General features: G+C 39.9%; 2 protein-coding genes across 2 annotated transcripts; one reads left to right on the forward strand and one right to left on the reverse strand.

Moving 5' to 3' along the window:
• Nucleotides 1-226: 226 nt before the first annotated feature.
• Nucleotides 227-1,321, reverse strand: LOC126367400 (mediator of RNA polymerase II transcription subunit 9). The gene is made up of 3 exons (XM_050010910.1): nucleotides 1,105-1,321; nucleotides 915-1,020; nucleotides 227-507 (listed from the first exon to the last, which is right to left on the reverse strand). Exons 1-3 carry the CDS (start codon nucleotides 1,209-1,211, stop codon nucleotides 367-369), a joined length of 354 nt encoding a protein of 117 aa, XP_049866867.1. The 5' UTR covers nucleotides 1,212-1,321; the 3' UTR covers nucleotides 227-366.
• A 244-nt stretch (nucleotides 1,322-1,565) lies between these two features.
• LOC126367296 (ATP-dependent RNA helicase DHX8) lies at nucleotides 1,566-20,371 on the forward strand. Its single transcript, XM_050010744.1, has 14 exons — nucleotides 1,566-1,746; nucleotides 1,888-2,717; nucleotides 3,877-4,038; nucleotides 5,630-5,734; nucleotides 9,629-9,775; nucleotides 10,372-10,884; nucleotides 11,208-11,455; nucleotides 12,333-12,700; nucleotides 14,282-14,580; nucleotides 15,596-15,736; nucleotides 16,888-17,040; nucleotides 17,910-18,235; nucleotides 18,783-18,962; nucleotides 19,657-20,371. The coding sequence occupies exons 1-14, from the start codon at nucleotides 1,653-1,655 to the stop codon at nucleotides 19,877-19,879; spliced, it is 3,789 nt and encodes a 1,262-aa protein (XP_049866701.1). The 5' UTR covers nucleotides 1,566-1,652; the 3' UTR covers nucleotides 19,880-20,371.
• Nucleotides 20,372-20,626: the final 255 nt, after the last annotated feature.

The following is a 20,626-nucleotide window of genomic DNA, read 5'->3' on the forward strand; positions in this document are numbered from 1 at the left end:
AATAAAGTAGCTCCAAATATCTGCCAAGTCTTATTTATTTTCTATCCCAACGTAATTACAGGTATATTCTATTGTTACATCTAAAGCAGTCTGGGTTCTGGAGACTATTTACATCAGCTCATTTCTTTATTTGTTTTTTCGCATCTTCAATACCCTCTTTTACATTCTGATTGAATCTTTTTAGGAAGGACATGAGTCTGTTTACTTTTTGCGGATCCATGCTATCGAGTTTTTCCTTGCCTCTGTAGAAGAATGAGACTGCGAGTTGCGCCGCACGTCTCACTGGGTATGACTCCGCAATCCGTTGAACAAGCTGTTCATTGTTTGCCAAGTACCTGAGCAGGGTACGTAAAGGCATTGTATAGATCACTTGAAAGATGTTTCAAAGGAGCACATGTTCCGGTATTTCTGCAGTAGCTCGCGTTTGAGCCGCAGCTGTGTGCGAAGAATTTCAAATTGCTTGAGCTGATCTTGTTTGTTGTACTCTATACCGGGCAGTTTCTTTATCTAAAATTTATTAAAAGTAAACAATGGCCCCGATTCCTGCAGACATCTCTTAATTTTACTTTAAGTTATACCTGTCATTTTCTTATCCGCCGAAAAGGAAAGGGACGGATGATTGACAGCTCTTAATTTTAGGAAGAATGAGTAAATAAATGAATAACCCGGGCGAATTTTTAGACGGTTGTTTTAGATTTGTGCTTAAAATTGACGTGTGTTCCATAAATTTTATGCTTGTCGATTACCCGTCCCTTTCCTTTTCGGCGGATAAGAAAATGACAGATATAACTTAAAATAAAATTAGATAGTGTTTACAGGAATTAGCACCATTATATATTATTCATCTGCCAAAACTGTTATGTAACAACGAATTGTAATCTGATGTTTACCAAGTATAGATAGATAACCCTTACCTGAGACCGAGCAATGTCAAGTTTCTTTTGTAATTCTAGCACCTTTTGACTGCAATCCTGAGACTCGCGCGCCTTGGCAGAATTGTCGTGAAAATCTCGTTCAACGCTGTAGACCAAAAATGAACGCACTAAAATATAAATAATACGTGGAAATATTGACGTTAATCTAAAAATAAGTGATAAAATATACCTGCGAATGATTTCGTACACAATAGGCAAGAAGTCTACGTCTACGTCTTGCACTGTTAAAGGAGTAAAATTGTTTTGCTCGGAATGGTCTGTGTTGTTTTCCATCATATGAATGAAGATGATACTAACATATAAACACAAATCATAAAAACTCACTTGCCTTTGAATAGAAAAGCGAAAAATAATTAAAATAATAAAATATAGAGGTTATGTGTCAGAACATACCATAGACATTTTTTTTTCTTCTTTCAATTTCAGATCATAGACAAAACAAATACATATTTTGAGAAGTGTGCACGTGTATCCGAACATTCCATAGACCAAAAATGCTTTTTTCCAAATAATGTGCTTTTTTGTGTAGGTTATAGAGTTGTTGGGAAATAAGTACCAATCCACCTTGTATTGCAAAACTTTTGTTGTCTCTTTCGCTAACCAAATTTTCAGCTAGAAAGCTGAAACTAAATCTGATTTATGGCGATGTGTTGTGTGTATTTGTGCAATGTTTTTAATATAATTTGAGCTACGTTTCTTTAATAAAATAAGTTAAAAATGGATGAAGTAGCAAAATTAGAGCACCTTTCATTGGTGTCAAAAATTTGCACTGAGTTGGACAATCATTTGGGGCTAAACGACAAAGATTTGGGTAAGTTGCTTTCTACACGCGCTTAGCCTTTATTTTTAGTGATTTCTTGTATGTATTATATTTGTCAATATATTCATATCATATCCAAACTCTATTTCCAACTTCCATGTTTTTAATAATGTTTTACGTTTTGTTCTTCAGCCGAATTCATCATTGACTTGGCGGACAAAAATCCGACGTTTGACGCATTTAAAAAGGCTCTGATTGAAAATGGGGCAGAGTTCTCGGACTCGTTCATGACGAATTTACTTCGTATTATCCAGCACATGAAACCAACAAACTCGGCCACTCAGAAATGTAATGAACCTTTAGAGAGCAAAGATCCCCTAGCTGCTAAGTTTCCTGGCTTAGCCATACCTAATGACAAACCTCAAAAATTTTCTTCCGATGAAGAGGTTAGTGAAGATGAAAAAGAAGAAAAGAAAGGCAAAAGATTAACTACAAAAGACATATTTAAAGAAGAAAAAGCAAAAGGTTCAGGTGACACAGTTGTTGACCAGGCAATGGCTGAATTAGAAGCATTAGCACCTTCAAATTCTATAAGTAAAAAGCAAGAGACCAAGAAAGAGGATGTCAAAAAACATGAAAGAAGTCCAAGCAGAGACCGCAAAGAGAGTAGAACCAAGAAAAGGGATTCTTCTAGAGATAGAGGCAGAAAGAGATCTCGGAGCAGAGACAGGAGGAGTCGTAGTAGAGACAGAAGAAGTCGTAGTAGAGACAGAAGGAGTCGTAGTAGAGACAGAAGGAGTAGGGATAGAGACAGGAGGAAAAGGTCAAGAAGTCGGCATCGGCACAGATCTAGGTCCCGTGACAGACATAGTAGATCGCAGTCAAGAAGCCGTAGATCCCGGTCTAGAGGAAAGAGACCTCATTCTAGAGAGAGAGATGAAAAAGACAGATATGGAGATTATGCGAAGAAGAGGAAGCGAAGCCCAGAACCAGAGATCAGTGATGATCCTGAGCCAGGCAAGGTAAGTCAGAAATGTTCTCAAGGCCTAAACTGCTTTAAAATATCAAACCTGTTTATTGACCCCCTCAATCAACCCCCTCCGGTTGATTGAGGGGAGGCCTGTGCCCAGCAGTGGGACGTATATAGGCAGTTTATGTATTATGTAGTGGGCTAGACATTATTAGAGGAGGCTAAATGGAGCAAAGTTGTTACACTATGGCACTCTAGTGGCCATTAGAGAAACAGGGGTAGGCAGTTTAAAAGGTGGCCCGATGAAATAATTTCAGTGGCTGGAAACACTAAAACATGGACCAGATTTTTTTTTTCTTTTTCAAAATTCCATAATAGTCACTACATAATTCTATAGCTTATCCACTCATAAAAATATTCAAAATAATAATGATATATTCCTTTATATAAAATTATGTTAAATTTGAACTTACTATATTAATATAAACTTACTATGTAAACACACCATATCATACCATGTCACATAATAATTTAAGATTAGTGCACAAAAAAGAAGAATGGAGAAAAATTGGGGAGGTCTTTGCCCGAAGGCACATAGATTTGGTTATCATACATTAAGGAAAAACTTTAAAATGTAATTTAAAAAACTTTAAAATAAAACTAAATATATATTAATGTGGTTAATGGGCCCATTTACTTAATTATCTATCATCAATAAAGTACAGCACAAACACTATTTCGTATCTGACAATATCTGTCCTACAGCTGGGCACAGGCTCATCATAATATATACATATATATGGGCATCTATAATATACTTGTATAATTTTATTTTTTTGTGATTTGTGTTGGATCCATTTTTAATAAGCAATAGATATTCAAACAAAGCAAGACTTAGTAAAAAATCATCATCATCAGCCTTACGACGCCCACTGCTGGGCATAGGCTTCCCCCGAAGGATCTCCACGACGATCGGTCCTGCGCTGCCCGCATCCAGCGGCTTCCCGCGACCTTCACCAGATCGTCGGTCCACCTTGTAGCGGGCCTACCCACTGAGCGTCGTCCGACGCGTGGTCGCCATTCTAGAACCTTTCCGCCCCAGTGGCCATCATTTCTCCTCGCTATGTGTCCTGCCCACTGCCACTACAGCTTTGCAATTCTCCGAGCTATGTCGGTGATTTTAGTAAAAAATATGATCTTTTATTTTGCAGATCTACAACGGACGAGTGGCAAACATAGTGCCGTTTGGGTGTTTCGTACAAATTGAGGGTGTACGTAAGAGATGGGAGGGATTGGTGCACATCTCACAACTGAGGTCCGAGGGCAGGGTCACCAACGTGGCTGAGGTAGTGTCTAGAGGAGATAAAGTCAAGGTAAGCTGGTAATACACTACATACTTGACATCCTTGTCAAATGAGATACCTTTTACGAAACGACAAACGAAAGGTTTCTTTGGAGTTAATATAAAAATACTATCAAATCAAAATACTTTATTGCACAGAACTAAAATTTCAACAATCAGACATAACACATCCTATCCACACACACATCCTATACACATACTATCCTGTGTCATCATCAATAAAAGCAGTCATAAGTCCTACTCATTGTTACTTAATACGTAAATAAAATTCGAAAATAAGTCGAAAAGCAAAATGAGATTGATTTTTGGTCACCTTAGTCTGGCTTCTATTTCTAGATTATCATTTTATAATTTATCTTTGACCCAGTCAAATACCTTATTACATACATAAGATCCATCGTATTAGGTGTGGAGCAGCTTGGTGGAGTATGCTCCATACCCCTTGTGGTTGATAGAGGGAAGGCCTATACCCAGCAGTGAGACATGCATTAGCTGTTTATGTTATGAGGGTATATAGATTGTTTATTATTTTTTATGCATGAAAGGAGCCTCCCCGAGCGGCGCATTGAAGTTTTCTCGCGCCCGGCGCACCCTGGTCTGCGGACGGTTTAGTCGGTAACGCAGACTGGCCGATCCTTTCACCACGATGGCGATCCAATGTGATTGGTCCTCATCAGGACCAAACAAAAGACCCTATGCAGGGAATTTATTAATCTATCGACTCGCAAAGAAGAAGATTTCTATTTTGTTTTAAGGTTCATAATATTTTATATCATGTCTGTGACGGATTCAGAGAGAGATCGCTTAGGACAGGGAGAAGTGGAAGCTTAGAAGGGAGACCTTCGTCCAGGAGTAGCACAATCTAGGCTTTTGATTTTTTTTTTAATTTGTGTTCCTCATATGGTGTTATTGTGAAGACACCGTTATTATCTATAAAGGCAATATTGCTATTTGTTATTTGCTTAACATGACACATTTACTCTTACGTAATGAAATAATAGAATTGCTTTATAAGATGAAATACTCAATTGAAATGTTTTTCAATTTCATTGTATTAGTTTATTTTTTTTCTTAACTGGCCAGTTACTGGCCTTTTGCAAGTTTTGGCTCTATCCACCCCGATCGGGATTACTATGTAGCGTAATAAATGTATGTATGTATGTAAGCAAAAACTGTTGACTCCTATACCACTGAATTGATGTCTTCCTATTACTTATATGACTCATAGAGAAGGTCTCTATGGGAAGTAGTTTGTACTTTTTCTATTGTGTGGATTGTGAGGTGGATCCCATCAATCCTGTTATTACTGAGCCGCCATAGGCCCCTGAAATGACTCGTGTAACAACTACGTACTTACATCAGTAAATAATAACCGGGACAAGCGGCTTAACGTGCCTTCCGAAGCACGAATCATCTTACTTTTTGTACAATAAGGTTAGCCTGTAATGTCCTAACCAAACTAGGGATCACAAAGTGATTTCTGTGATTTGTCCCCATCGGGATTTGAAACCGGGACCTCCGGATCGTGAGCACAACGCTCAACCACTGGACCACGAAGGTCGTACGTACAGTGAGTTATAAGTATATTTGTAATGTTTTAGGTGAAGGTGCTGTCAGTGACGGGGCAGAAGGTGTCTCTGACCATGAAGGATGTCTGTCAGGACACCGGGAAGGATCTGAACCCTACATCACATGCTCATCTGGAGGTTTGTATACTAAGTTCTATTATTCTTCTTTTCACAGTCAATCACACAGAGGGATTCTGTCCTTTCTTATATGATGGAGTAATCTTAAGTTTCGTCGATATATAATAAATAGTCTATCCCGCCCGTGTTATCAGTTATCACACAACCTTGTCAGCACGTTAGCGGCTCTTAGAAGCTTTTTTTTTAAAGAACGTCTAGGGCCCTATGCAGAGGTTTTTCTTGCAGCGTCTTTTCCCCAACTATACAGGTTGAGAAGCTGCAATAGTTTAAAACGGATGAGACGAAAAAATACGTTTCTAAGTGTAACTATGGTATCTACTGAATAAAGATAATTGTGAATTTGAATTAAGGGTGATAGGCCGTAGTGAAGCACGCATAATGGACCATCTTAGTCTTTTTTTTTTCCTTTTATTCTGCTAACATGCGATCGGTCCCTCGACCATAAGCAGTTCTATTATATTGCCAGTGGGATGTTAGGCATGCCTTTCCAGTGTCAGGTTGCCTTCATTTAGAGTTCACTTCTTAGAGTCTAAATGCGGAAAACTGAGTCCACTAACATAACATAACGTGTGCGATAGGCTGATCCCTTGTCATCATAAGTTTCATCTTCTTCTCTTTCAAAGAAGAGAAGAAGATAAGTTCCGTAACATCCATCTTAGAAAATTGTATCAACAGTGGCTGCAAGTTGTCTTTGAATACTTGTGGCTCTGCCCACCCCATTAGGGATTACGGGCGTGTGTTTATGTATGTATGTTAGTCATGATTATCCATGAAGGGTATTGTAAGGGTATAGGATAAGGGAGGGGTATATGAGGAGTGCCTGTAAATTTTCTTGTGACGATTTAGGCTGCGTGTCCATTGACGCGAAGCTGTGCGGAGATGAGCGAAGATGTGCAGGAATCGACCAATCACCGTGAGGGAGAGAGTGACAGAGCGTCTTCGTTTTTCGCTCTGTCGAACGCTGTGATTGGTCAAATCCGCACTTCTCCGCCCATCTCCGCGTCAGTGGAAATCCGTCCTTATGACTGTCCATCTCAAGTAGGGGTGATAGGCGTGAGTTTATTGTTCTGTTTTGAGAGCCCAACCTGCCTGCAATGAAGCAGCACCATGTGGGGAAGCCCCTATACAGTATTGGAGTAATAATAGGTCGGATTATTTTAAAATTGTGTCTTCTTCTATCATGTGGGTTGTGAGGTGGAGTACCAGCCTCATCAAACCTGGTGTCAGGGATACTATTGAGCCGCCAAAGGCCCCTGACATGGCTCATGTAACGACTGCTTTACTTACATCAGTAAGTAGCAACCGGGACCAACGGCTTAACGAGATCATCTTACTTTCCGACAATCTGGTGATCAGCCAGTAATGTCCTAGCCAAACTAGGGACCACAAAGTAATTTTTGTGTTATGTCCCCACCGGGAATCGAATTGCGTCAATTTTAAATAATAAAAAAAGCAAATTGCGTAATATTGTGCAATCATATACACTGACCTGCAAAAGTAAGTAGGTACTACACTTTTAACATTACAATAACTTTTTAGGTACATAAGATAAACTTTCGAAATAAAAAGGGTGAGAGCACTCTGTGCTCCCCATTTGTCCGGCCAAATAGTTAATGCCATTTGCGGTAAATCTACAATATGGCACGTCAAAAAAATAGAAAGGACTCGAAATGTTACTAATGTGTAGTTTAATAGTTACAAAGAAAGCCGAAAAAAATATCTATAAAACGTTTTTAGGGTTCCGAATCTCAACAGGGAAAACGGAACCCAACGGCTTTACAAATAAACCTGATATAACTTTTTATAGCGAGCATATTTTATTCTCATATATATATATTTTTTCATTTTTTATTCTTTTTTTTAATGCTACACCGACAAGAGCGTGGTCTTAAATTGATGATGATATTTTATTCTAAGAACAAATAAACTCGGAATAACTTATACCTAGCATAAGCTTCGTGTAACCGACTTCATTTTAAATCTCTAACTTCTATAGTTTAGAAAAAATGAAATTTGAAAAGTGTAAAAATGTAATGTAGTGTAATAATTTTGAATTCTTGTAGTACTTAGATTTGCAGGCCAATGTAAAATAATTAACTTTACACCACATTTACAAATGTGATGTAACTTTGAAGTACAGATAACTGGTAAATTCAGGGTCTCAAAGCCTTAGTACGGCCCGAACAGGACGCGACTAAGGTTAGTGTTGTAGTGCAAGATGGAAATTCCAAACATATATAGTGATACATTTTACTTTTTTATACCTACATTCATTTTGTTGGGGTTTATACTAGTTTTTGCACGAAAATTTCTAAGAAAAGTTGTTTACGTTATTACAAATTTTGGATCAACCAATGAGGTATGTAGATTAGTCATTACGTCGATATACAATAAATAGTCTATCCCGTGTTATAACACCACCTTGTCAGCACGTTAGCGGCTCTTAGAAGGTGTTTTTTAAAGAACGTCTATGGCCCTGTGTCGAGGTTTTTCAGTTTCTTTTCCCCGGCTATACCGGTTGTGAGAAGCTGCAGTAGTTTTAGACCAATGAGACGTTCGTTATGTAAAAAATGACGATTCAAAGTGTAACTATGTTACCTACTGAAAAATATATTTTTGAATTGAATTTGAATTGGCCGGGAGTTCGCGCAAGACCGGGATAGGAAAAGGATCGCAGTGGAAGGATAGTCCAGGGCGGTATAGATGTTTATTTTATTTATGGATCTTGTAATCCGATATAAAGAAATTAAGAATAATAATAAATGTTCGGCACTCCATAGACTCGAAATATGAAAATGACAGCTTACTTTATGTAAAAAATGCTTATTATAAGAATGATTATCTAAATGATAAAAAATCTTGGTATTAATGTGTTCCTCCAGTTATAATGTATACTTAACTTATAATGTATACTTATTCGGTGGCGAGGGTGTGCTGCCGTCAAAGGATGTTTTCGGGGTACCGAACTGAGCATAGTACCCCGCTAGTCACAAATTGGTAGTGTGACTAGGGATCCACGATCCAACAGTGTCATGTTGGAAGTTGTATATATGCGTCTCGTTGTGCAAACTTCGATATCGCGTTTTACGACGACATTATTGAATGGTGGCGCCATCTGTTACATGTGGGCGGAACTAGCTGGCCAACTAGTCGGGTCCGCCACACGTTTTAAAAGACGGGCTGTTGCAGTTTCTTGTAATATCTTTTCCTCAGCTATAACACTGCGAAATTACGTAGATTCAAAAATGTTAAATTGACCTTCAACAAGTTTATCTACTATAATTACGTTGAATAAATAACGAACATAACACAAGGCCACGAGTCCTATCCCAATTGGGGTTGTCAGAGGTACATCCATCGCAAAATGAACTAAGTACATACACCTCACCAAGTAATAATAATAAATTAATATTATACCCGGTATAAAGTAAGCGGGGTCGCGTGATCCACCCTAGACCACATCGCACGCTGTCCGCAGCACAAGAAAGAAATATGCTAAAAAGCACCTACTTTAAAAAGGTCATATCAGATAAAGCGGCACCTCTATCGCGCATCGATGTGATGGTTTCACTCTATTACACCTAAACAGTCATAGAATATAACATTTGACACGAGACGACTGGATCGCTGCCGGTCTTAAAGCACCAGAGAAAATTAGTTTTCGTTCCATAGTAAAAACACATTTGTCATCATATTTCGTTAAATATTAGTTTAACTGTAAAAATACAAGTGTTAAATATTGATTGTATTGATTTTTTCTATCGATTGGCATACCAAAATTTGTCATTTTGACAAAAAGTCTTTTTTTCAAATCCGATCCAGTGTGCATCGTCACTTACCATCAGGTGAGATTCTGGTCAAACGAAAGTCTATATTATTAAAAAAAAATTACAGGCAGAGCGTGAAGGCCGCAACCCGGACCGGCCGCCGCCCGCCGCCACGGTGCTGGCGGGGCTGCAGGGCGGGCTCGACCCCGACGAAGACTCCAGCAGGAAGAGGGTCACCAGAATATCCAGTCCTGAACGGTGGGAGATCAAACAGGTATCCAAAATAAATATTATTTTTATAATGTAGGATTAACACAGGATGCTGGAAGTAGTGCTGGTCACTGAATTGGGTCGTGTACGAGGTTAAAGATAAATTATGAAATTTTGATTACTAACTAAAGACAGATCTAAAACTAACGAAAACATTTTATTTTTTTCTATTTAAATTATTTATGTATTTTGTCACGGCATTTTATCACATTTTTCTATGACGTCACAGTGTGCTTTTTAACTAACTGGTGGTATGAGCGTGCGATGAGGGGGGAATATTACAAGAAAAAGTGATGATTACGAATGGGGACAAAAACTGCCTACTTCTCCATCAGGTGTCGCTACTGTTGAGTGTTCTTAAATTTTGACAGTTCCCCATACTATTTGAGCAAACAAACATATTGTTTATATTTTGACACTCACTGACTCACTGAAAGTCAAGACTGCCATTTTTAGTAGTGGTTGCCTGAAAGAAATTGCTCTCGAGCAATAAGTCCGCACAGTTGTACTGTATTCATGTGTCGTGTCTGCACGTGGAAATTGAGTTCTGTTTGTGCAATGAATTTGATTTTATTAACAATTCCATCTTTTATTCTCCAGATGATTTCATCGGGCGTGATCGACAAGAGCGAGCTGCCAGACTTTGACGAGGAGACAGGTCTACTGCCGAAAGACGAAGACGGAGAAGCTGACATCGAGATCGAACTGGTGGAGGAAGAGCCTCCCTTCCTGCAAGGCCACGGTAGAGCTCTCCACGACCTCTCTCCAGTGAGGATAGTAAAGAACCCTGACGGTTCGTTAGCCCAAGCCGCCATGATGCAATCAGCTCTAGCCAAAGAGAGAAGAGAACAGAAGATGATCCAAAGAGAACAAGAAATGGAAAGTCTTCCCACTGGCTTGAACAAGAACTGGATCGATCCGTTACCCGAGACGGATGGGAGGGCCTTAGCGGCGAACATGAGAGGGACGGGTATAACTCCTCAAGATCTGCCTGAGTGGAAGAAGCATGTCATTGGGGGGAAGAAGTCTTCGTTTGGCAAGAAGACTAACTTGTCGCTGTTGGAGCAGAGGCAGTCGCTGCCGATTTATAAGCTCAGAGATGAGTTGACCAAGGTAAGGGAGCAATAATGTTACTTTATTATAAGTTAAGTAATAAATAAATTAAGTTTTTTATGTAGATTTTTGGAGTTGTGAGGTGAATTACAAATCTCATCAACTCTGGTGTCAGGGTTATTATTGAGCCGCCAAAGGCCCCAAAGCGCCCACAGCCAACCCACACGATAGAAGATTTAAACGAACGTTTAGAAAAAAATAAACTGACTTTAATTCGACTTTCCAACACTCGCACAGAACCCGCATACTTGGAAAGACATGGGGGAGGCCTTTGCCAGTGGGATCACACAGGCTAATAATAATAATATAATTCGACTTTCCAGGCGGTGGCAGACAACCAGATCCTGATCGTGATCGGCGAGACAGGGTCGGGGAAGACGACCCAGATCACGCAGTACCTGGCGGAGTGCGGGCTCACGGCCCGCGGCAAGATCGCGTGCACGCAGCCGCGCCGCGTGGCCGCCATGTCCGTGGCCAAGAGGGTGGCCGAGGAGTTCGGCTGCCGCCTCGGCCAGGAGGTCGGGTACACCATCCGCTTCGAGGACTGCACCAGCCCCGAGACTGTTATCAAGTAAGTTCCTATAATCCTCTCAACGCCCAGATTTCCAGACATAGTTTTTTTAAGTTTTACCATGATGGTAAAATAATGAAGAGATTAATAATTAATAGTCAAACAACAGTAGGTCAGCTGGAAGAAATCTCTTTGTTTAGAGATAAGCTTACATGTACTATCTGTTTTCTTTGTATGTTCCTTGTGTATAAATAAAGAAAAGGTCCCTGTAAATCCCCCCCCTCGATCTCACTTTAGTCTAGATGACCGTAAGCCGTTAAGGAGTAAGCGAGCGCGCGCGGATTGTCTGTCTCGCTCGCATTTACGCGATAAGGTGACACACGGCAAGAATTTGTATTTTGGGTGGAGTTCCCAAGGAGATCTTTTAGTAATTTAGTAATTAACATTTCATACTTTATTATTGACCTAGGAGGCTACCCAATTGGCTACTTGACAGTTGTAACAATAACATATGAAATATGTCCGATAATTATCCAATGGTTTTTTTAAGAAAATTTTTAAATATTTTATTTTTACAAAATAAGAATGCGTTTTTATCTGTGTATTACAAAACCCTTGAGCTTCGTGTCACATTTCACAAAATAAACAAAAACTATCTGTAAGATATCAAGTTATACTTACTGTCAGACAGTTTCTTTGTTTGTTGGTGTGACGTCACTGGGCGAAATGTCACATGACCAACCGTTTTCGCGCGAAATTTAAAATAATTTACGAAAAATATATATTTTTTTATTATATAAATCTTTTTCGAGAAAATAAAATATTTGTAGAGGTTTAAAATAAGCGTCTATAATTTTTTAAATATTTATCCGAAAACTGTCAAGTATCCAATTGCCAATACAACAAAACTACCAACATACCATTGCTCCGTTCACAGGTACATGACAGACGGCATGTTGCTCCGGGAGTGTCTAATGGACCTGGACCTGAAGTCCTACTCAGTAATAATGTTAGACGAGGCCCACGAACGCACCATACACACAGACGTCCTCTTCGGCCTCCTCAAACAGGCCGTGCAAAAGCGTCCAGAACTAAAGTTAATAGTGACCTCGGCTACTCTAGACGCTGTCAAATTCTCCCAATACTTCTTCGAAGCTCCAATCTTCACTATACCAGGGAGGACGTTCCCTGTGGAAGTGTTGTACACGAAGGAACCGGAGACGGACTACTTGGATGCCTCGTTGATCACCTGCATGCAGATACATTTGCGAGAGCCGCCCGGAGATATCTTGCTGTTCTTGACAGGTAGGTTGTGTTTTATATCTAAACACGTTTGGCTATTGATTGCGACGTGTGTCTCGTTATTGTATGAAACATTTCTTTATCTTTATCTTTATTTCAAGCACTATTTTTCATGACATTTTTCAACAACAACAACAAACAAAATACACTTTATTGCACCAAAATAAAAGGAAATAATTACAAAAAGTCTCTTAACTAAGTACACGGGTACAAACTATACATACAACTTAACAATAACATAACATAAACTGCCTATATACGTCCCACTGCTGGGCACAGGCCACCCCTCAATCAACCGGACGGGGTATGGAGCATACTCCACCACGCTTAACAACTAACTTAACAATAAATACATGCAAATAAATATATAACATACTTATAAATTGTCCGAAAAAGTAAGATGATTCCGTGCTTCGGAGGGCACGTTAAGCTGTTGGTCCCGGCTATTAGCCGCAAAAAAACACCTCCACCAATCCGCAGTGGAGCAGCGTGGTGGAGTATGCTCCATACCCCCTCCGGTTGATTGAGGGGAGGCCTGTGCCCACCAGTGGGACGTATATAGGCAGTTTATGATATGACTTACAAATATAATATATACCTAACCTATTACATTCAACTGCTCGGACGGTTTACTTAACCTGAAGTTATGGAGAGCCAGCAGTTTTTTATACTTGAAAATTAAGTTAATTACCATCCATCATCTGCCGTACGACGCCCACTGCTGGGCATAGGCCTCCCCCAAGGATCTCCACGACGATCGGTCCTGTTCTGGTGAAGGTCGCGGGAAGCCGCTGGATGCGGGCAGCGCAGGACCGATCGTCGTGAAGTTAATTACAAGTCACAAAATTTGTTTTATTTTAAAGTGAAAGGCTAACTCCGGGATTATTGTTTCCTCGCGTTTTTTTTCTTCTCTAAAGGTTCTTAACAAAAGCATATATCATGGATTTATTTCCAATAAATTTGTTGATAAACACTACAATTCATATTTAGGGTTGAACCACATCTGGCAGCTCAGAACCGCAGTTGTCCCGCTGTCTGCCTGTGCCGAGGTTTTTCTTGCAGCTTCTTTTCCCCGGCTATACAGGTTGTGAGAAGCTGCAGTAGTTTTAGGCGGATGAGACGTTCGTTATGTAAAAATTGACGATTCAAAGTGTAACTATGTTACCTACTGAATAAAGATATTTTTGAATTTTTGAATTTGAATTTGTCGCGTTCTTTTGGCATTTGGTTTGCTTGCACTCGCGCCTCATTGATTCCATCCTTTTTCTTACTCTAGCAAATTACATTTCTGAGGGACAGAAAAAGATAGAAGCATAGGAAAGTGCGGCCAGATGTAATCTTCTTTCTTATAAAAGATGTATTGCTATTGCAGTTTTTTGTCATTTCTTCTCCTCAGCCTTGCGAAATTACGTAGATTCCAAAATGTTAAATTGACTTTCAACGAGTTTATCCATGATAATTACGTTGAATAAATGATTTGACTTAAATTGTACGTATTGAATTAAAATAATGTCATTGTAAAACCTTAGAGAAATGTTTAATTTTTGGTTTAAAAAAATTTGCTCACTGACCTACCGTCAACAGGCCAAGAGGAGATCGACACGGCCTGCGAGATCCTGTACGAGCGCATGAAGTCCCTGGGGCCAGACGTGCCCGAGCTGATCATCCTGCCGGTGTACTCGGCGCTGCCCTCGGAGATGCAGACGCGCATCTTCGAGCCCGCGCCGCCTGGCTCGCGCAAGGTCGTCATCGCCACCAACATCGCCGAGACCTCGCTCACCATCGACGGGATATACTACGTCGTGGACCCCGGCTTCGTCAAGCAGAAGGTGTACAACTCCAAGACGGGCATGGACTCGCTCGTCGTCACGCCTATCAGCCAGGTACATAACATACATAAACATAAACTGCCTATACACATCCCACTGCTGGGCACAGGCCTTCCCTTAATCAACCGGAGAGGGTATGGAACATACTCCACCACGCTGCTCCACAGCGGGTTGGTGGAGGCGTTTAAGCTGGTTGCTCGGGACCAACAGCTTGACGTGCCTTCCAAATCACGGAATCATCTTACTTTATCGGATAACCAGAGAATTTAACCCGTACCTCCGGCAGAGCCACGTAAGATGGGCTATGACTGTAATCTTCTAAATATATAAAAGGAGAAACTGACTGACTGACATATCAACGCACAGCCTAAACGGCTAAACGTAGGCACTTGAAATTTGGAAGGGACGTAGCTTAGGTACCGTAGAGGTGCACTAAGAAAGGAATTACCGGAATTCCCACGGGAACGGGAATTAGCGGGAAAAATCCTTCCACGCGGACGAAGTCGCGGGCAAAAGCTAGTACTACATATAGTACGGTAACTCCGCCCGACGCCGTTTCGTATCGAGCGACCTCACCCCCTCTTGAGTCCTAAATGGCCCTAAGCCGCTAAGGAGTAAAAGAGCGCGCAGACTGTCTGTCTCGCTCGCACTTACGCGTTATGCGGCTTGCGGTGAAAATTCCACCGACGAATTTTTGTATGGAGTGGCCGGGGTACGACGTGTAGTTTTCTCTCTCTCTCTCTCTCTCTCTCTCTCTCTCTCTCTCTATTTAAGAGCTGCGCTCTTGTCGGTGGAAGTAATCGCCATTCCTCTCTTCTTCCCGCCAAAACCTTCACCTCCCGATACGACACGACCTGCACCTTCTCTTTTATTTGTTTCATAAATGTTCTCCTAGGTCTACCCCTTCCTCTCTTCCCTTCAATTTTTCCTTCTATAATGTTTGTTATAAATGAATCGTGTCGTATCAGGTGGCCAATCATATTTCCTCTCCGGTTCTCTATAGTCTTCAATATATATTATATATTACTAAATCTAAAATGTATGTAAAATGTGGTATCTGTGTCCGCAGGCAGCGGCGAAGCAGCGTGCGGGTCGCGCGGGCCGCACTGGGCCGGGCAAGTGTTACCGCCTGTACACCGAGCGCGCGTACCGGGACGAAATGTTGCCCACACCCGTGCCCGAGATACAACGGACGAACTTGGCCACCACTGTGAGTATGAGTGTTCTTGTTATCGATATCATTGGCCCTAAGATGGCAGTGAATGTACACTATCATTATTATTTTGTCAATTTGTCATTTGCGCAAATAAAAGTAAGTGCGCAATGCAAACAAATGTCAAATAGCAATATTGCTTTCTTAGCCGCCCCATACACCTACAATAATATTGTACAATCCTTTAATAGGCTAGTTTCCAACTAGTCAAATCAGTTACTTTTTACTAAACGTCAAAACACGAAATTACTATGGAATTTGTATGAAAACGCACACTGTGACGTCATAGAAAAACGTAATAAAATGTCGAACTTATTATTACGTTTTTTTTTATTAAAATTCATAACTAAGTTAAATAAAATAAAGAAAATGCTTTTCGTTAGTTTCACATTTGTGTTTATTTAGTAATCAGAATTTCATAATTTATCTTGAACCTGGTACACGACCCAATTGTGCAATAATATTGAATAAGCCCTTTGATTCCAAACGTTCAATAAATTCTCTCAATAAAATTGACAAACCAGTCTGAACAATATTTTCGTGCGAGCAACATGTCTGACGACGAAGTTTTGGCGGCAGCCGCGCTGGTAATTTTGTTGAATAGAAAAAAAAAACGTATATGGGTTAAAGAATGGTTGAAAAGAAAGCCAGTTTACACTCATGAAAAAATAAAAGACTAAAAATAGAGTAAAAATATAAAAAAATACTACCGTGACTGACCGATCGCGATCGCTCCGAAAACTAAAATGAAAAATATTGCGCAATGTTAAAAATTAAGCTCGCTCAATCTTTTGTTCAATCATTGTGCAATGTTTCAATACTATCCCTAAACGTTCAATAATATTGTGCATGTAGATATATTGTGCAATATTATTGTAGGTGTATGGGGCGCGTTAGATGAATTGCTTCGATGTGGCCATTTTAACCTCTCTGATGGCAGGCAGTTTTATCCTCATTACCATATGGGAGTAATAAGGTATTAAAGTTGTCGAGCCGTGTCGTGTGTAAATGTTATTTTATTTTTATCGTTCTATTACTAACACTAGATTAAGTTGTTTATTGCTTGTTACTAACCACTATGGAACATGTCCGAAATAAACTCTTTTTATTTATTTATTTATTTAAAGTAACAAACTTCTTCCCCACAGGTGCTACAACTGAAGACGATGGGCATCAACGACTTGCTGCACTTCGACTTCATGGACGCACCGCCCGTGGAGTCTCTCATCATGGCGCTGGAGCAGCTGCACTCGCTGTCCGCGCTCGACTCCGAGGGCCTGCTCACCAGGCTGGGGCGCAGGGTCAGTGGGATTTAAATCACTTGCTTTTCTTTTCTCCACCAACCCGCAGTGGAGCAGCGTGGTGGAGTGTGCTCCATACCCCCTCCGGTTGATTGAGGGGAGGCCTGTGCCCAGCAGTGGGACGTATATAGGCAGTTTATGTTTCTTTTGTCCATAAAGGTTCAAGTTCTTTTATAGCTGATTCCTGGTTGTGGCTGCCTGGAAGAAATTGCTTCAGGGCAATAAGGCCATTTGTACTGTTTCTAAATGTTTGTATGTTTTGTTTGTTTGCGAGAAAGGATATTTGATTCGATTCATCATATACTTCTTAGGACTTCCTTTCAACAGTGGCTGCAAGTCTTTAATTACTTGTGGCTCTGCCCACCCCATTAGGGACTACAAGCGTGAGTTTAGTAGTTATGTATGTATGTGTTTATCTTTGTCTTCTATATACATAAAAAAACAATCAATCGTCATCAAACAAATATATATATAAAAATGAATTGTTGTTCGTCTGTCTCGCTAGAAATTTTGAACTGTTAATAAAAGATTTACGTACAGTTTTAATGATTTTTATATTATGTGACAAGTAACAGTAATTAAATACATCAGTCAGTAATTCACAAAATTTTCAATAATAAAATTTACGTCCTTGGAATGTTGGAGATACCAATGGAATGGTAACACTTACGTCATCAATGGGCTTGCAATGGCGGCTTGTCCTATGATGAACATACCTGGTTTTCTTATACCATGGGTTAGCCCAACTCGGCAGATTTTGGTTTCTAAATTTATGTCGTTGTCCAGGGTATGAATAATATGGAAAAGGGTAAAACGATACCGGGTCATCTAGGAGCAAATAAAAATTCTGACCACACTCCCCTTTACAGATGGCGGAATTCCCTCTGGAGCCGAACTTGTCCAAGATCCTCATCATGTCGGTGGCCCTACAATGCTCCGATGAGATCCTCACTATCGTCTCCATGCTCAGCGTTCAGAACGTGTTCTACCGCCCCAAGGACAAGCAAGCACTCGCCGACCAGAAGAAGGCAAAGTTCAACCAACCAGAAGGAGATCACTTAACTCTCCTAGCGGTGTACAACAGCTGGAGAAACAACAAGTTTTCGAACGCATGGTGCTATGAGAATTTCGTGCAGATAAGGACGCTGAAACGCGCGCAGGATGTCAGGAAACAGCTGCTTGGGATTATGGATAGGTAAGCTTTTGGATGGTTTCATGTAGATCTGGGGGGTTAAAAAGCCACATCGGAGCAATTCATCAAAAAAGCAATGTTTTTCGTCTATCCTGTGGGTTGTGAGGTGGATTACCAACGTCATCAACCCTGGTGTCAGGGTTACTATTGACCCGCCAAAGGCCCCTAGCATGACTCATGTAACGTCTACGTACTTACATCAGTAAGTAGTAACCGGTTAGTAACAGTTAGTACATTTTTAACAAAATGTATGAGATTAAGATTATATGCCATTTTAAAAAAAAATGCGTATGAAAATCTGTCCGGTCGTTATTGTGTTCATCACGTTCAGACAAATAGACAGGCAGACGTGGCGTAGGGACTTTGTTTTTTGTATTTCTTAAAAACTTTTTTAACTAACCTATCACATTGGTCTAACAGAAAGCTTAGTGAGGTGTGGGTACTTAGTTCATCTTATGATGGATGTACTTCTGACTAATCAAATTGAGTAGATGAACTGATACTTGTGAGCTTCTATTTATAACTAACTTGCAATTCTTGTCATCCACAGGCACAAACTGGACGTAGTATCGGCGGGTAAGAACACAGTTCGGATCCAGAAGACCATATGTTCCGGCTTCTTCCGGAACGCAGCCAAGAAGGACCCGCAGGAGGGGTACCGGACATTGGTCGACAGCCAGGTCGTCTACATACATCCTTCTAGCGCGCTGTTTAATAGGCAGCCTGAGTGGTAAGTTTTAATAAAATTATGGTAAAGTATTTTTGAGCCATTTTCTGAGGGTTCTGGCCAAGTAGTAGACTGGTAGAAAGGTTAGTAGTGTGATACTTTAGACCTAAGTTTGGTTTACCCTAGGCGCATAGAATAAATAATACGTACAGTACGTATAGAACGGTAACTCAAAAATGTTTTCTTTCCTTATTTTAGCCATGGTATAAGAACAGCAGGTATGCTCAAAACTGACAGCTAGCATTTCAAGGTTAGCCCAGCTGACGTCATCCTACCGTGCGTTGCCATTTCGTAAAAAAAAAAATTACCCACAACCATTGTTTTTTTTTTTTATATTTATTTTGCAAGGTAATTTTGAACTTTTAGTAATAGGGTTACTTACAGTTTTAATGACTTTTATATATGTGACAAGTAATGAAATACATTAGTCAGTCATTCACTTAATTTTCAATAATAAAATTAACGTCCTTGGAATATTGGAGAAATGGTAACACATACGTCATGAAGGGCTAGCAATGGAGGCTTATCATAGGATTGAGCATACCTGGTTTTCTTATACCATGATTTTAGGCTTCGAAATCATGCAATCTATCATTGAATTCTTTTGATATTTAGTGCCCATTTTTTTATCTTTGACAGTAATTCTAGTTTTGTAAAAAAAAAAATATGTTTAACTGTTTAATTATTTTCTGTGCAGGGTGATCTACCACGAGCTAGTGCAGACGACTAAGGAGTACATGCGCGAGGTGACCACCATCGACCCCAAGTGGCTGGTGGAGTTCGCGCCAGCCTTCTTCAAGTTCAGCGACCCCACCAAACTGTCCAAGTTCAAGAAGAACCAACGCCTCGAACCACTCTACAACAAATACGAGGAACCAAACGCCTGGAGGATCTCTCGAGTCCGCCGAAGAAGGAATTAAATAATAAAGTACTAAATGTACATTTTGTTGATGGCAACCCTAAAAAAATTAACACAAAAATGGCGGCATTATTTCTCTATTTTCTTTATTATAATTATGGATAAGCAAAGACTTTACGCCATGCAGCTTCATTTGAAGTCAGTGCTATTGTTCATGTTTATAAGAATATTTTAATGCCTGGAAAAACGATCAGCGTATTTAACGTAAAAAAAAAAACAAAAGCACCTAGTTACAATGTTTTTCCGGTAAATATGTCTGTCAATCAAATCCTGTATTTTATGAATATGTGTTGCTGTTGAGTTTCTTGTGCCACTTATTCTCCTCAGCTCATAACATCTGAAGCGGTAGCAGGGCACAAATTTTATTTTAAAAGCTCATCATCGTTATTTACTATTTAAACAAATATACATAATTCCTTTTTCCTGCTGTGTATAAAAGTCATACCTCAGTAGTTTTTGTGAGGCCGAAGAATATAAATTATGAAATTTTAAAGGTAGTTTTATTGAGTGATTTGCTAATGTCGCCTTTGTTTGAAGTCTGCTTCTGTGTAGCACTGAATATCGAGTGACTGTGGGTTCTCTTTTATAGATAACCTGTCCTTACCGCGTTATGGATGTGGGTGTGATCATATGGAGCACTCTCCAATGTAATACATACTTAGTGTAGTATTATATTGAGAAAATTTTACTATACTCACATACTACATTGCCTATTGTACTAATTCTATTTCTCTTTTGTTTTGTATTT

The sequence above is a fragment of the Pectinophora gossypiella genome, chromosome 6 (assembly GCF_024362695.1).
Source record: "Pectinophora gossypiella chromosome 6, ilPecGoss1.1, whole genome shotgun sequence".
Classification (NCBI taxonomy): Eukaryota; Metazoa; Arthropoda; class Insecta; order Lepidoptera; family Gelechiidae; genus Pectinophora; species Pectinophora gossypiella.